The sequence below is a fragment of the Anarrhichthys ocellatus genome, unplaced genomic scaffold, assembly GCF_004355925.1.
Source record: "Anarrhichthys ocellatus isolate YVR2014 unplaced genomic scaffold, GSC_Weel_1.0 scaffold12, whole genome shotgun sequence".
NCBI lineage: Eukaryota > Metazoa > Chordata > Actinopteri > Perciformes > Anarhichadidae > Anarrhichthys > Anarrhichthys ocellatus.
The window spans coordinates 9,133,052-9,148,141 of record NW_022280042.1 but is presented as its reverse complement, the minus strand read 5'-3'; the positions used below and the strand labels follow the sequence as shown (position 1 = coordinate 9,148,141).

Genomic DNA, 15,090 nt, shown 5'->3' with positions numbered 1-15,090 from the left:
CTCCACATTCCTGATTCATTCTTTCTTTCATGACTTCGAGGCGGTTTTCACCCGACGGCAGCGGAGCTATATTCTGTGCTGCTCAGCAGCAGGGGAAAAAGAAAACCCATGCAGAGCTTCCACCGTATGGAAGAGGAGTCAGGGGCCTCTGCATTATTGATGAGGCTTTATATAGGCAAACAAAACTAAACACAGAGACGCTTGCAGCTCTGCCTCGGAGGATGGGGGTGGTGGTGGTGGGTGGGTAGTTCGTGCAGGGGAGGGAGTGAGGAGAGACGTGCAATTCTTTCAACTTAGTTATTGTATTTGCACAGTGCCAAAGCATCGCAGGGAAGAGATAAAAAGACAGTGACACAATCCAATCAAATGCTAATGCGCATTGGAACAACAACAGCGCTAAGAGGCTTATGAATCGTCCTACCTGGAAACAGATAAATGAATAAATAAACAACATTAAAGAAAATGCGAGCTACGGAGAGTGGATCAGATAACTAATGATGATGCAGCTAAAATATTCATAATGTCACAAGAGGAGGAAAATGAAATCAAACAGCCAGGGCGGAACAAATGGGAGTCATGCCGGATGTGTAGAATCGCGTGTGCAGAAGTATTTAATGCATGCACGAGTAGGTGTACAAGGACAGGAGGAGGAGAGGAGGTCACTCGTTCAAGCATGTGTTTAAATGTCAGCTCGGATGCTTTTTCTGGGAGGAGGTGATGCAGTAAGCCCCGCCCGCCTGCTCCGGGAAGGAGGCTAAAACAAGCGCGGGTATATTTGCAATCACTATCTGATACACGTTCAGTTGTTCCGGCATCAGCAGCTTGTTTTGTAACTGATTAAAGCAGGAGATGGAGAGCAGAGAGGTGGATGCAGCGGGAGGAGATTTATTTCTCTCTCCTCTTCTTTGCGATGCACGGCGGGCCGCGGCGACTACGACAATCGCTCAAACAGCTCAGTCTTGCAAAGTCATCGACGACAGCTTCTAGCAATTCTTACACCTGAGAGTAAAAAGTCTGTATTTTATCAGTGAAACTAGAAAAGCAGAAGCTGTTCCATAGATTTAGTCATTTCTGCTTCATCACGCTTGTTCCTGTGCTGTTGTGCATTCGTCAGAGCGCAATGCTCTCTACGCACTCATGTATTTTTAATGCGACGGTTACAAATTGCCCACACTTGTTGCCAGTCATATTTTTAAGCGCCCCATGCGAACGGGAAGTCGTGACAGTCGTTTTCCCAACATCCATGTGCTGCTTCTTTTAAAAACTGCCAGCGCTCCGCTTCACACTGTGCTCATTTAATCTAAATCTCTAATTAAAAGGAGCAGGAGTGTGCAGTCTGATCCCAGCACAGAGATGTCACACATACACAATGCTGACTTCTGCTTTTCAGGATGGCGCTGAAACTCCAGTTGTTTTTCATATTAATGACTACAACTAAATATATATACATTTGTCTCATGCATACAATTTTCTGCTCTGAATTTGGTCAGCGAGGGAGTTCATAGACACTGTTTTCTCTGCAAGGTAATGAGACATTAGAAGCAATTGTTCCCACTTGATGATCTTTAATGTGTTCATTATCACGGCACCGAGGAAACAAAGGAAGGAAGAGCTCCGGCTGTACTTCCACATGTAGGTGTCGGCTGGAGTTCATAAAGAAGATCGCATCAAAAAGAGCACGTTTGATTTTAGACGCTACAGCCCTTCAAAAGATTGACTCCGGTGTGCGGCTAAGTAACTTAATCGCCTCCTGTCATTGTGCTCGTGGTACTTCTGCATATTTGCCACCAAGCCTCCATTATTCACACCACAGTGCGAAGTGGAGGCAAACTGGAATTGATTGTGTCTGAGTACGCAGACCCACAGCTTTCACACGGAGCAGCCTGGAGCACTTTAAACATACGTCTGGACCCGATTTTCTTATCTCTATCCATCTCGCAGATCGATTCTGACCAAAATCTCATCATTTGCTTTATTATGGAGCTACTCGCGTCTTGTTTGTCTGGGTGCAGCTTTCCAAAAGGACTCCTGAAATGCGATGACAGTTGAGATTTAGACTTTCTTCAGTTTGGTCAACCTGAGCTCCATGTTACTCCTTTCATTCACTCTCTTAACCCAACATTTCTGCCTCTGACATGATTTTCTGTTGGTACCTTAATGCATTTATTTTACTCATTCATCTATCCATCCACTTCCAGCTGCATCATTTTAAGTTCCTAAAATATCCCGTCCTGCATCAGGACCAGCACAGACCTGGTGCCCGTCACGTGTCCCAAACCTTAAAGAAGGTCCTGGTTCTGGAGAGCAGAAGGTTGTTCATCTCCTCCCTGTTATCTGCCTCTACTTCACCCTCTGACTGACAGGAAATAACGTCTCTGTTTGCTTCTTATGTTCTTTTTCAACAAGCACGCCTTTCACATTATGGTGGAGGTAAGAGCAGTTCAATTGAAGTTGAAAACCATTTTAGTCCCCCCCTCCCCCCCTTTTTTTTGGGTTCAGAGCTTGGTATGCATCCTCCACCTCGATCCCAGACCACCATTTTGTTCTTCTCTTTGCTTTTTCGACAGCGTCTTGTTCACTCGGTCCGCAGCACATTTCTGTTGTTGTTTTTCTCTGCCTGGGTTTATTGCATGGATGGATGTCTTTTCTGTTCCCTGCTCAAAATGTATTGTGCATGGTGGGAAGTGGCCAACGTGGCTCCGAATGCAGCCCCCTTTTATTCCTGTGCGAATGTCCACCTGTGATGTCGATGTAACGCACTGTGCCTGATGTGACCCAGTTTCCAGAGCGGTATCTGCTGGACCTATGGCTCGCCACGTCTCCCGTGCACAGAGACACGGCAGCACTCTTTCAAACTCCAGCTTCTCCATCTTATTTGCAGACTGAGGAGGAGCGCAGACACATTTTGCATAAGTAGGAGAATTGCCACTTACCTGGAACATATTTCAAGTTGGAGTGTGTAAATGACTTAAGTACAAGAGGAGCATAAGCCTCCTTTTGCAAATGTACTTTGGCTCAAACTGGAGTAGAGGGATGGCTGCAGACATCACGGAATAAGAAAAGTCTCTGACAGAGTTTAGACCCCGGCTTGTTGTCAGTCCAGCCTCCCAGGCTAGCTCTCTTTAAGGTCATGTCAACAACGGTTTGTGTTTGATTTAACCTTAAGTTTTATGGCCGTATCCACACCAAGATATGACCTTAATATATGAGCTTTGGAGGCCCATTCAACGTCTATCTCTAAATCAAACTTAGCATTTTGATTCTACTTCGTCTGTGAAGCCAACGCAGACCTAAAGGACCCGCTCTGATGCAATAGATGAAGGTGTAATCCGATTAGGCCATGGGAGACGGTTGAGGGTTGGGAAGAACGGCGTGAAGCAGCAGATTTTGTTTTCCTGCTTCCTGTGGTCTGCTGACTAAGTGTAATGCGCCCCCGCTCGAGGCCACGGCGCCCTGCGATCGGACAAGGGATCCGGTGACTCCCGGGGGAGGCCGAGCCGGGCCGGGCCGCCTCGTCAGGCCGAAGCCCGGAAGACAGACAGAGAGTTGCCAGAGACAATGCAGACGCAAAGAAAGAAAAGTTAGTTTTTTCATCCTCATCATCGGGATCATCTCGAATGCCGGGAAGCTGTCGACATGTTGATGACTTGCATTATAACACTGCTGGAGTTGAGGATCAGTCCATCGCCATCGAACTCATCAGTCACATCTCTGTCGCCCGGCGTTGTCGCTGTGCAGGAATCCTCTCTGCTCTTATATCTTCAGACATAAGGAGGACTTGTTCTCTGTGTACATTCACTGGTATGTCGAGCCCGCCTCAGGCCTCCGGGTTTCATTCCTTCTCATGCGTATCATGATCAGAGTCGGCATCACATATTTCAGAGCACAATGAATGCTCAGGAATTTGTCTTGGTGATACTGATGGCTGTCATTGTGCCACGACGCAGCAGGTCTTTCTGCAGACTCGTCTATGAATTACATAAAAATAACAAATTCGAAATGCTTTAATTACCAAGCACAAAAACAGACAGGAAATAGTTTGGGGATGTTTCTGCACATTGAACAGTGATGGCACAAGTCGCCACATTCACAGCAGGGTGATCCTGGTTCTACCCCCGTCGTCTGGCCGGCGTTCAGAGTGAAAGCGGCGCGTAGAGACAGCAAGTCTGCCTCACAGCTCTCTGTTAGAGGGGAGAAGGATTCAAGTAAACATGGCGGTTCCCTCTGCTCTGCCAGGCAGCTAGTGGAACACACACACACTGCTCCACCTAAACAACGTGTTTTTACTTCTATTCTTACAAAGCTTCTTGTGAATCTGCAGCTGCTACTATGTGAACAACCTCTACTCAATAACCGATGACACTGGATGAAACTTCCTCATCACTGCGGGGATGTCACTGCATCTAAGACACGAGTATCTCTGTTCTGTCCAACAGTAGTTCCTTCTTTCTGTGAACTTGAAGCCACAAAGTTCAGCACCAGGAGAACATTTCCAAATGGATAAAAAACCCATAAAAGCTTCTCAATGACGTACAGTTTGCTTCTGCTGCTGCACAATCATCCTGTCAGGACAGGCGGTTAAAAAGACGTGTGTTTGTCTTTAAGAAAGGGTGGGGGCCAAACGTTCCTGTTTTTATTCCTCGCAGCCAAAGAGAACGCTTTATGTATATTTAATCTGTGGCTCGTATCGGTAGCAAACCTTTTAACCCAGAAGGGGGCATTTTATGTGAAGTTTAGAAAACCGGGATTGACGAGCTCTTTTGATATGGCGGTGCTTGAATGGATCCTGTGGGCCCCGGGGGCTTGAAACTTGCTCCAGCTTATCAAGTGCCTTGTGAGCCTCCAGTTCAAGTAAATACATGAACATCGACAGGGGGGGGGGGGGGTGACAACAGCGATACAGAGGCATGGAGGTAAAGTCGAGATTTTACAGAAGCATATCTGGTTTCATCAAAGGCCATCAGTCATGTGCTAGTCTTTCTCCTCCACCCTTTATCCTTTGGAAATGTGACTCCCTCACTGCATGCTTCTTTTTAACCTCTCTCTCTCTCTCCTCGCTTGCCCTCTCTCTCTCTCCTCGCTCGCCCTCTCTCTCCTCGCTCGCCCTCTCTCCTCGCTCGCCCTCTCTCTCTCTCCTCGCTCGCCCTCTCTCTCTCTCCTCGCCCTCTCTCTCTCTCTCTCCTCGCTCGCCCTCTGAAGTCACGTGAAAGTGATCAGCTTAATCCCGATCACCAGCTGTGTTTAACCTACTTTACATTTGGAACACTTGGCTTCCTCGCTCTCACTTTTGTTTATACGGGATTAGCATGAACACACGGCGCATGCATGAGGTTTGACCTGCCAGGGTTGTTTTTTTTTTACCCAAAATGCATTGTCCATTCTAATCGGCCTGCTTCATATTCCTCCATGCTACAGCCTGAGCTCTGTGTGCTTCGCTCGGTGGTAGTCGAGGTTTTACATCCTTCCCCACAGACTTCTCCTCTGCGACTGACTTGATTCAAACTGTCACCTTTCCAGTTACAATCCCGCTTCTGTAAACTCAAGCAAATGCAGCCTCGGGGGGTTTAATGGAGTTTAAAATGAATGAATCTAAACCCATATTTAATATGCTGTTCCCTCTCTGCCAAAAGAAACGTCCCAGTAATGATAATAATGCTGAACTCAAACATGCAGCACTACCCTAAACCAGACTCTCTAAAGTGCTTTAACGATCAAATAAAGCAAAGAACAGACCCATAAAATACATAAAGCAAACAAGAATGAAGAATAACACTGTCCTCTGCCCTCTCTCCACAGGATCCCGGGCCCTCACCCCCGTCCCCCATTTTGGGACACAAACCGCTGCAGCTGATCGAGCTGAAAGCCAGGGGGCGCTTCGGGTGTGTGTGGAAGGCCCAGCTGCTGAACGATTTCGTGGCTGTGAAGATCTTCCCCATTCAGGTATTAAACTGTGAAACGTGTAGATGATGGGACGGGCAGCTCGTCGATGGAACAAACTGTAAAAGGCAATGAGGCGTCGCGACATAAAAGAGGCGGAAACTGTTTATTTTATTCCCGTGTTGAGCGATGAGCTTGTTGCATAAAGTAGAACGAGACTTCTTCAGACAGACTTGGTAACAAACACGCCGGATGAAGCGAAACGTACAGATAAACACTTCATTCTTCTACAGGGTTCTTTGCATAACGCTGTCAGACTCTTGCAGACTGATGACAGAAAGTAAAGGAGAAGGGGCGTAAAGGAGAAGGGGCATAAATGAGCGCGTTTCCATCTCTGACGCTGATAAACACCTGCGACTACCGCAGAGTCATTTGTCCCGATTATAACCTTTACAGCTCAACCTTAACATCTGCATCGTCTCTCTGCTCTCGTCCAGGACAAGATGTCTTGGCAGAACGAGTACGAGATCTTCAGCGTGAGCGGCATGAAGCACGACAACATCCTCCACTTTCTCGGTGCGGAGAAGAGGAGCAACAACCTGGACCTGGAGCTGTGGCTCATCACCGCCTACCACGAAAAGGTACGCCGTCCGGGACGGAGCGGCACCGCCAGCTACATCTGTGCTTTTATTTTATTGAGTCATTTTCTTTTTGTTTTATAAGAAATGCTCAGGTTTGAACAGAGACTTTTAACAAGCACAGGGGGGCGAAATAGCAGTACATAAAATGCTGCATTGAATTTTGTGATGCAGTTTAATAGCAAAGCAGTACATGCTGCCTCTTTTCTAGCGTAACACGATTATTTTGACCACTGTAATTGCCCATTTTTACATAAATTTACAAAATCTGGCTTTTATTTCCCCTAAAAAGGTCACAAGAGCTTATCCACTGATAGAAAAGTACAAAATATGGTTTCAAACCCGACACTCCTAGCTAAGCTAAGCTAGCTTTACCTCAACACTGACGGACATTAGAGGGGGAAAGGTCTGCTGCTGCAGCAATGCGGAGGGTGAACGGATGAAAGCTGTTAGTGGTGCATCCAAAATAATTCAATCTAGTGTGTAACCTAAACTAAGACTGGAATGAACGAGTCCAAATAAGTACTCAGGTTTCCACAACTGAACCGGCGGTTGTTTGTCAAATCCAGACACATTGACCCAGTAAGACAACAAATAAACACAACGCAGGAGTGATCTGATTATACAATATACTCGGTGCTGTTCTTTCTTTCCTTCTCTAAGCCGTGTTTATCCAGAGGAGCTGGATTTGGTGCTTTGTTAGCCCCGTGGTGCTTCACTCGCCCTCTCAACCACAGTCTCCGTAGCGTTGGGGGCTTTAAGTGCCTCTGTTTTGTGTGGAGAGCGATTCTCGCTTGCTTGAGTTTTCCCCGTTTCTCCGTGTGAGTTAAGGTTGAAAATGTAAAGGTTGTGGGTGTGCCGGCGGGGCTTCAACCCAACAATGCACCTCTCGGTGAGCCACTTAACCCTGCAGCGGCTCTGCAAGTGCTCCTCTGACTCGCAGAAGCTCTCCAAGTAGAAATAACATTGAATAAACTAGTTTTATAGGAGTTTTTAGGAAAGGTCATACGACAAGCACGGATTCGTACCTCGCCAAGCGTGCGCTGTAATTATTGTGAAAGTCTTTAGGGGATACATAACTTAAACTCTAACCTATAAAAAAGCTTTTCCTTCCTGCCAGTTTTTCAGAGCAGGTGTTAAAATGTTGGCCACGTCAGCCGGGGCTGAACCTTCGCTTGTGTAACACAGCTGGAGCAGTGATTGCAGAGTTCACTTTCCTTGACAGCTGATTTATGCCTTGATGTTCGGTGCGTTTAAGCAGCTTCATGTGTTGAGGTTTCAGTATCCGTAGCATGCAGTGGCTTGCTTGAAATGACGCAGGCCCCTAAAAACTCCCTGTAATTAAAATATTTTCATATCTTGGACCATGCATTCTTATTAATAGCTGCCAGGGATGATGTCTTTCTTTGTAACAATATGACAGGAATGTAAAAATGCTGAATAAACCCAGGTATGAACACACTGCAGAGCATTTATCCTGATCTACTGTCGCCATCTGTTGGAGCTGCCTGCCCTCTAGTGGTCACTCCTGCAACTACACCTGTCTTTGGCCTTGCCAGAAGTGACCTTGTATCATATTGACATACATTATGTAAGAACAAAGATGTGTAGAGGATAAGGAATGAAGCAGACGCAGCTGGACTATCACTGCTGAACTCTTAGCCTGCGTTTCTACTTCAGTATTTATTATAAATGCATGTCTTCAAATGGGATCAGTATCTAAAAATACTAAATACTTATATTATTATATGATGTATGAAATGACCGCTCTGTCTCCAGGGCTCGATGACGGACTTCCTGAAGGCCAACGTGGTGTCGTGGACCGAGCTCTGCCACATCACTCAGACGGCGGCCCGCGGACTGGCCTACCTCCATGAAGACATCCCGGGACACAAGGACGGACACAAGCCCTCCATTGCTCACAGGTTTCAGTTCGATCCATAAAGGCCTTTTATCAAAACGTTTGCATCGTGTAGACCGGCTCCAGAAGTTCCACACTAAATGTGTTGTCCTTGTTGTGTCTCAGGGACATTAAGAGTAAGAACCTGCTGCTGAAGAGTAACCTGACAGCCTGCATAGCTGACTTTGGCCTTGCCCTGCAGTTTGAGGCGGGGAAATCGGCAGGAGACACACATGGACAGGTACGGACACCTCGTCCACATCTTCAGCACATCTGTGAGCTGTGTCATGACTTTCTACTTGATTTTCTGTTCATGTCTGTGTCCCGAGACTGACTTGTCACCTCTTGACCTGTCCCATTTGGACCCTCAGGTGGGGACGCGGCGCTACATGGCTCCTGAAGTCCTGGAGGGCGCCATCAACTTCCAACGCGACTCCTTCCTGCGTATCGACATGTACGCCTTCGGCCTCGTGCTCTGGGAGCTCGTGTCGCGATGCACCGCCGCCGACGGTGAGTCCCGACGCGACGCAATGTTGTGACGTGTGTTACGTTTACTTCAGATTAGTTTGAATTGTGTTTTAAATGTGTTTGTCAACAGGCCCGGTGGATGAGTACATGCTCCCGTTTGAGGAGGAGGTGGGTCAGCATCCGTCTCTGGAGGACATGCAGGACGTTGTCGTTCATAAGAAACTGAGGCCTATTCTGAGAGACTGCTGGCAGAAACACGCGGTGAGCGACGAGGAGACACTTTTGTAAATATCCTAAATACAGACACCAGGGATGTCAAAACGGGTGCAGTAGAAAACTGTTCTTTAAGTTGATTTTGAGCTAAATAATCCGATGTGTTAGATTTGTGTTTGTTTGTTTGAAGGCAGTGTTGCAGAGGAAGGCTTAGAAGAGACTTTGCGGTGAAATGTAATCTGGTTCTTTCGTTCCGAGACGCAGTAAGTCCCGTTAAACCCCGCCCGCTCTTCTCTCAGGGTCTGGCCATGCTTTGTGAGACCATCGAGGACTGCTGGGACCACGAGGCCGAGGCTCGCCTGTCCGCCGGCTGCGTCGAGGAGCGCATCGGACAAATGCAGCGCCAGGCCCCCGTCATCGGCCCCGAGGAGATCGTCACCGTCGTCACGATGGTGACCAACGTGGACCTCCAGCCCAAGGAGTCCAGCTTATGATCGGGCCGATCGACCGCCAGCGGAAACACGGATCAACACGAGCAGCCGGCCCTGGTTGGTTGGCGTAGTGTTTTTTTGTTGTTTCTTTCCAATTTCCGTTTTTGTCCTCCTTTTTTTTTTTTCTTTAAGTGCGGGCCGCTACTCGCGTTCAGGAAACACCGTGCGCCCCCCCCTCACCACATCCGTTGATATCCATTTTGATATCGGAGGATTTTAACGGTCGAAACTCTCTCGTCCCGAGCAAACGATTCAGGATAATACGACGACGTCACCGAGTGACGTGCTGGGACGCCGACACTCGACAAACACTTTAATCATGTATTGTCTTTACACACACACACACACACACACACACACACATAGGAGGGCGACCTGTTCTGCTCGGTTTTCTACAGAGAGACAAGATAACGGAACTCTCGGTGCATTTTAGTGTAAAACAAAAAAGAAAAGAAGAAAAAAAAGAGGAGCACCTGGCTCTCGATACATTTGCTGTTTTTCTCGTGTGCGTTTTTCTGAAGAAACGACTATCGTTCTGCCAATAAGCAACGGCTTCTGAATGTTTATAGTGTAATGCTGCTGTACATAGTGTATTATGGACCCAGACAACTTGGTAATCAAGCTTATTTTAAAGGGGGAAGGGGGAGGGGGGGGTCCATTCTCAAGCATTACGACGATTAAAAGAAAACCATAAACCTCCTTCAACCAGGTATACCTCAGTTCAGATGGACACAGTTTAAATTAGTCTCCCTGTTCACAGTCATAGCTCACACTTTCCCTTGGCTCTTCATGACATCCAAACAACCTGCTGTCAGCCACGGCGCTCATGGGTAATGTAGTCAGCAAAGCCTCTGTACACACGGCCATACACACTGGGAACTACAGTGTTCCTCCCCGTTCTCTCATCTGTCCTGTTGCTCCACTTTGATTTGTGACTGAATATTCACTTTTGTTTATTTCTTTTCTCTTTGAGATTTTCTTCTGATGATGATAATGATGATGATTGGAAAAAAAACAAAAAACAGAGAAAACCCCCCACGATGAAAGTGATTTTTCTTTTTTTTCCCGTTTTTTGGTTTGCCGTGTCAACTGTCATCCTAATATCTATCGCCGACGAGTGAGATCTGGATATAGAGTACATGTATTTATATCTCTCTGGATTAGCGCTGGGTACTAATGATACCTTTGATATTTGGTATCAAACTCTTGGAGCCTATTCGTCTGGTTCTTTTCATCAGATCTGTCACGTGTGGTCTGATTCTATTGATATTAACAAAACGGAGCGACCCGTGTGTTTGCTTTAGGAGAGGTGTCGCATGAAGTGCAGGGGTACCCAGCCCTGATCTGGATTCATACCTGTATTTAGCTGAGCCAGCTTGCTTTTGATTTGATTGCACACACACGCATCCTTTTTTTTTTGTTTTGTTTTATTACTATCAAGAGTTTCTGCTCTCCTTTGATACACCTCAGGAAACTTTGCTACTCGCCACCAACTCGCATCATCCTCCTCCTCCTCCTCCTCACCCGTCTTGGACTGGAGTACCTCCTCTCTTGCTGATACTTACGCTTTCCTCTCTCTCTAGACTCTGTTTAGCCGTGCTGTCATGCTCAAAAACATCGTCTCCGCAGGCTTTAAGACCAGATAAAATTTAATCTCGACACTAATCTCAGACCGGTACATTGTACCGGTCGAACCTTGTCAATCCCTCTACAGCTGTTTATTAAATCCTACGTCTTAGAGCAAGTATTTCCACTTTGGTGACATTTGAGCAACTGCTCAGTCCTTTCTATCTCTGGACATCTCGCTGGATAGACCGGCTTTAGACACAAGCAGCTGTGTGTTAACCCTTTTCACAATTAAAACCAATAAATTGTCACTAAGGTGCAGCTTTATGTCCCACATACAGCGCTGACATGAATGAGTTTTGAAGCGAACGCACGGCTAGCTGCAGTGAGACGAGTTGAGACGAGGACTCTCTCCTTCATCCTGGTGCCATTTCTACGTATCCATACTCTTGTTACTCTTGTAGATGTCAAGCAAAACGGATGTATTTGTCATTGTAGTGACACAATGGCATTTTTTTGAGTCTTTTATTTCTTCTGAGGGACGTTGAACACCGGTGCCGGCAGACCTGCAGTCTCTCCTCAAGCTTTGGGACGGTTTCACAAGACGCAGTTTAAAATCTAGCGCTTTTAAATCAAGTAAAGAAAAACATGAAGAAGCTTCTTTCTGCCAAACCGTTTCACGTTCAAAGCAATTCACAATCACGCTTTCTTTACTGTACTGTAGTGCTCGAGATGATGAATAGTAGACGAGTTTGTGAGGGAAGTCACAGCAAACATCAAGTCTATAACTGAGCTAGACATTTGTTTAGAGTGCCAACATGTTCCCCAAATATTCTGGTATTTACTAAAACACTTCGATAAACTAGCTTAATACAAACAACTGACAAAAGGCAGTTTTCCACCAAACAACCCAGAAACTCTAAGAACTAAAGAGCAGAAGATCTACATCTGTTGGCGTTCCTGTTGGACCTCTAACACGCTGACGATTAGGTGAATGAGGAGGAAGTGATGGTCGGGTTTGAGATATTATCTCAGTACAATATAAGACTATTGCAACAACACAGCAAACCTGAAGGAAGTTAAAGCCATCTTCTTATTCACTGTAGCACGAGTACAATATTCACATCGATATCGCTTCCCTTTGCTCCTGCTGTTTTTCAATTAACCGTCATTTGTCTGAGGTGAAACAGTCGGGGACAATTAGCAGCCCTTCAGCACTACCTCACTCGCAGGGATTTCTTCGGGGTAGAAAGTGTGGCAGAAACAACCAAAATCATAACCAGGTTCCTCCGGTAGGAAAGGGATTCAAAGTCCTTCAAACGGTTCCAGTTTGGGGGATTATATTAAGGAGTAAACGCTCATTCCTCTCCATGAGTTTGAGATGACTCGTCATTTTTACCATTAAACTTTTCCAAGACTTAATGGATGGCTTCTTTTTTAAAAACCTAAAGGAAAAACACCAGTATTACCTTTTTTATCTCCAAGTTTGTGTCCAAAAGTGTAAAACTCACCAGTATTTCAGCAGCCAAGTGGATTTAAAAAACTGCCTCCAAGGTTTGTTTCCTGCCAAAGTGGCTGTTACAGTTGACGTATCAGCCACAGCAACAACAACAACGTGCCAGTTTTTGGTTGGCGGTCACATCCCATCTTCAGTGTTAAACCGCTGGAGTTTAAACGGCGCTTGAGAAACCGGCCCAAACCAACAAACACCATTCAGGGATTCAGTACTATGCTTTTCTAAGTTCTAGCAAGTTATATGCAACCAGTGCCGCAAACTACGCTACACTGCTGTAGGACCAGCTGCAGGAGTGACTTTCAATACGCAGACACACAAATAACTTGTAGCATTTTAATTTCTCTTCTTTTTAATCCGTTACCTTGCATATTGATGTGTTGTATTTATTTTTTAATTTACAGGCCTGAGGTTTTGGGTATCAGAACTCAGGTGCAACTCTGAATAATGTCGTAAGGGTTGGCACGATATACGGTTGTTGTTGTTGTTGAGGGGGGGGGGGGGTTCAGTTGTAATTCAGGAAATACTTTCATTAATTCAAAAAGAAAAGATATAAACTGTAACATGCTTCTTTCTATTCAGTCTATGGACAAACGACCGAGAATGATTGTTCTTCAGACTCCTGGGTTCCAGTATTGTGTGTGCTTTGGTGGATTGAGCCCGGCCCTGTGTAACTCTAGAGGGCTCTGGGTTTGGCTGGTTTCGTGTGATTGTGCCCCGTCGCTGTAGAAACTAGTAAAACCAACGCACTGGGAGATCCATTCATACACCTCCTGGTTGTACGCTGACCTGCTCTGAGGGCATTGAACTAGCGGGCTGACCCCGTACACGCCAACCACAAAGAGAAGAACAATTCTGTGCATTGAATATAACAGACCACGCTCCACATGCGCTCTTTAAGAAGCATATCGGTTTATCCCAAATAACTTTGTCTTCATCTGAACCTGCGTCCAGATGTGAACACTTCTTTGCTTCCCCTCAGGTCTGGACTATCTCAGCAGATCTGACCCGGACATGGTGTCACTTAAAGGTGTATGAATGGGTTCCTCAGCATGCAGCTTTACGTGTTTCTATCTCGACCTCCTCTCGCCCAGCGCCTCACATTGCTGTGCATATTAACTACCAGTGAAACATTTGTGTCTTGTTGCCCCACTATTTTAAGCAGTCTAGGATCTGTACAGACATGAGAACATAAATACCTGTATCAACTATATACTCTGAGCTGAATCTTTATAAGTGTGTGTTGAACTTCGGTGTTTCCTCTTCATTCATTTCTACTTTTCTGGTGTTTTACCTCGGCTCGGTCCGGCTCATGACTTTAAGTTGAGCTTTGTGTCAGCTGAAAGCTGGAGGCTCATTGGAGTACTTTGTAAAGCATCCAAGTAGGCACTTAAGTTACACAAATATCCAACATGGTGTTCCTCAGGGTACCTACTTGGGTCCCCTGACAGTTGCAATTTGAAGAATCCCCAATGCTCTTAAACATCAGTTGCAATACTCCTCGTGACAAAGCAATCACCCACTACAGATACTTCATTCCAGCATCTCCATCTCCTCCTTTTCCCACTGTTGGTAAGAATTTTAGAGGAAACATTGAACTCCAATGGCCTCGCGACAGCAGGATAAGTCTGGTGGCCAGGACGGAAATTTGTACAAAAACAACCCAAAACACTACAGGCGTTTTTCGACCCCACATTTCTCAAGGCTCTGGAGCAGCAGCGCTGATCCAGGATCTGCCAACGCAGCCTGACATGGTAATGACGCTCACAGGGTTTCTGGTTTTCAAGGCTGGAAGTAACCGATAAATCTGATAGTCACAAAAACGTCTCTAAAATGATGAAAATGTTTATTTTTTTGTTTTCTATACTCCTGATACATGTGACTGTGCGTTTTATTTTGCTGACTAAAAGATGTGAAAACAGGACAAGAAACTTATGTCTGGAATTTCAAACTGGAGTTCTTGAGACCTCCCAGTGAAGGGACAAGGGAGGATTGGAGGAAAGTTCTCTTGGTAAAGTATTACAGCCGAGAAGAAGCTTGAGAAACCCTGGAAGCATTATCACAGAGACCAACCAGATCCCTGATCAGCGCTGTGACTCTGGGCCATGTTTTTATCAGCTGAAGTGATCCACGTGATGTAAATAAATGTTTTTAGATTGTGAATGCTGATGTTCGTCTTCTTTTCACTGACTGAATCACATCACTACTTCCTCCCCGTTTATCCGACGGCTGCAGGTAGAAGTTAGAAAGCCTTTAGTCAACAATTAGTTTAACTGTTGATGTTTAGATTTTACAGGATGTGTGCAATAAAACCCAGAAGATATTCTAGATTACATGAAAAATACCAGAGTACCTTGAGCAAGAATGTAAAAATCTACCAGAAGAGATAAGAGAACTCAATTACTGTCACGAAGCAAATGGAAG

The 15,090-nt window shown here is 45.8% G+C and overlaps 1 protein-coding gene across 2 annotated transcripts in view; it reads left to right on the top strand.

Moving 5' to 3' along the window:
- Nucleotides 1–14,829, top strand: part of acvr2ab (activin A receptor type 2Ab) — a 29,215-nt gene extending 14,386 nt beyond the window's left edge. Inside the window, exons 5-12 of one of the 2 annotated variants that reach the window (XM_031851903.1) lie at nt 2,407–2,430; nt 5,797–5,940; nt 6,375–6,518; nt 8,295–8,440; nt 8,542–8,656; nt 8,787–8,925; nt 9,014–9,144; nt 9,396–14,829. In XM_031851903.1, the coding sequence (XP_031707763.1) occupies nt 2,407–2,430; nt 5,797–5,940; nt 6,375–6,518; nt 8,295–8,440; nt 8,542–8,656; nt 8,787–8,925; nt 9,014–9,144; nt 9,396–9,590 (1,038 nt within the window). In that variant the 3' untranslated portion in view covers nt 9,591–14,829. The remainder of the gene's footprint in view (nt 1–2,406; nt 2,431–5,796; nt 5,941–6,374; nt 6,519–8,294; nt 8,441–8,541; nt 8,657–8,786; nt 8,926–9,013; nt 9,145–9,395) is intronic. The other variant, XM_031851904.1, reaches the window with a different exon arrangement.
- Nucleotides 14,830–15,090: the final 261 nt, after the last annotated feature.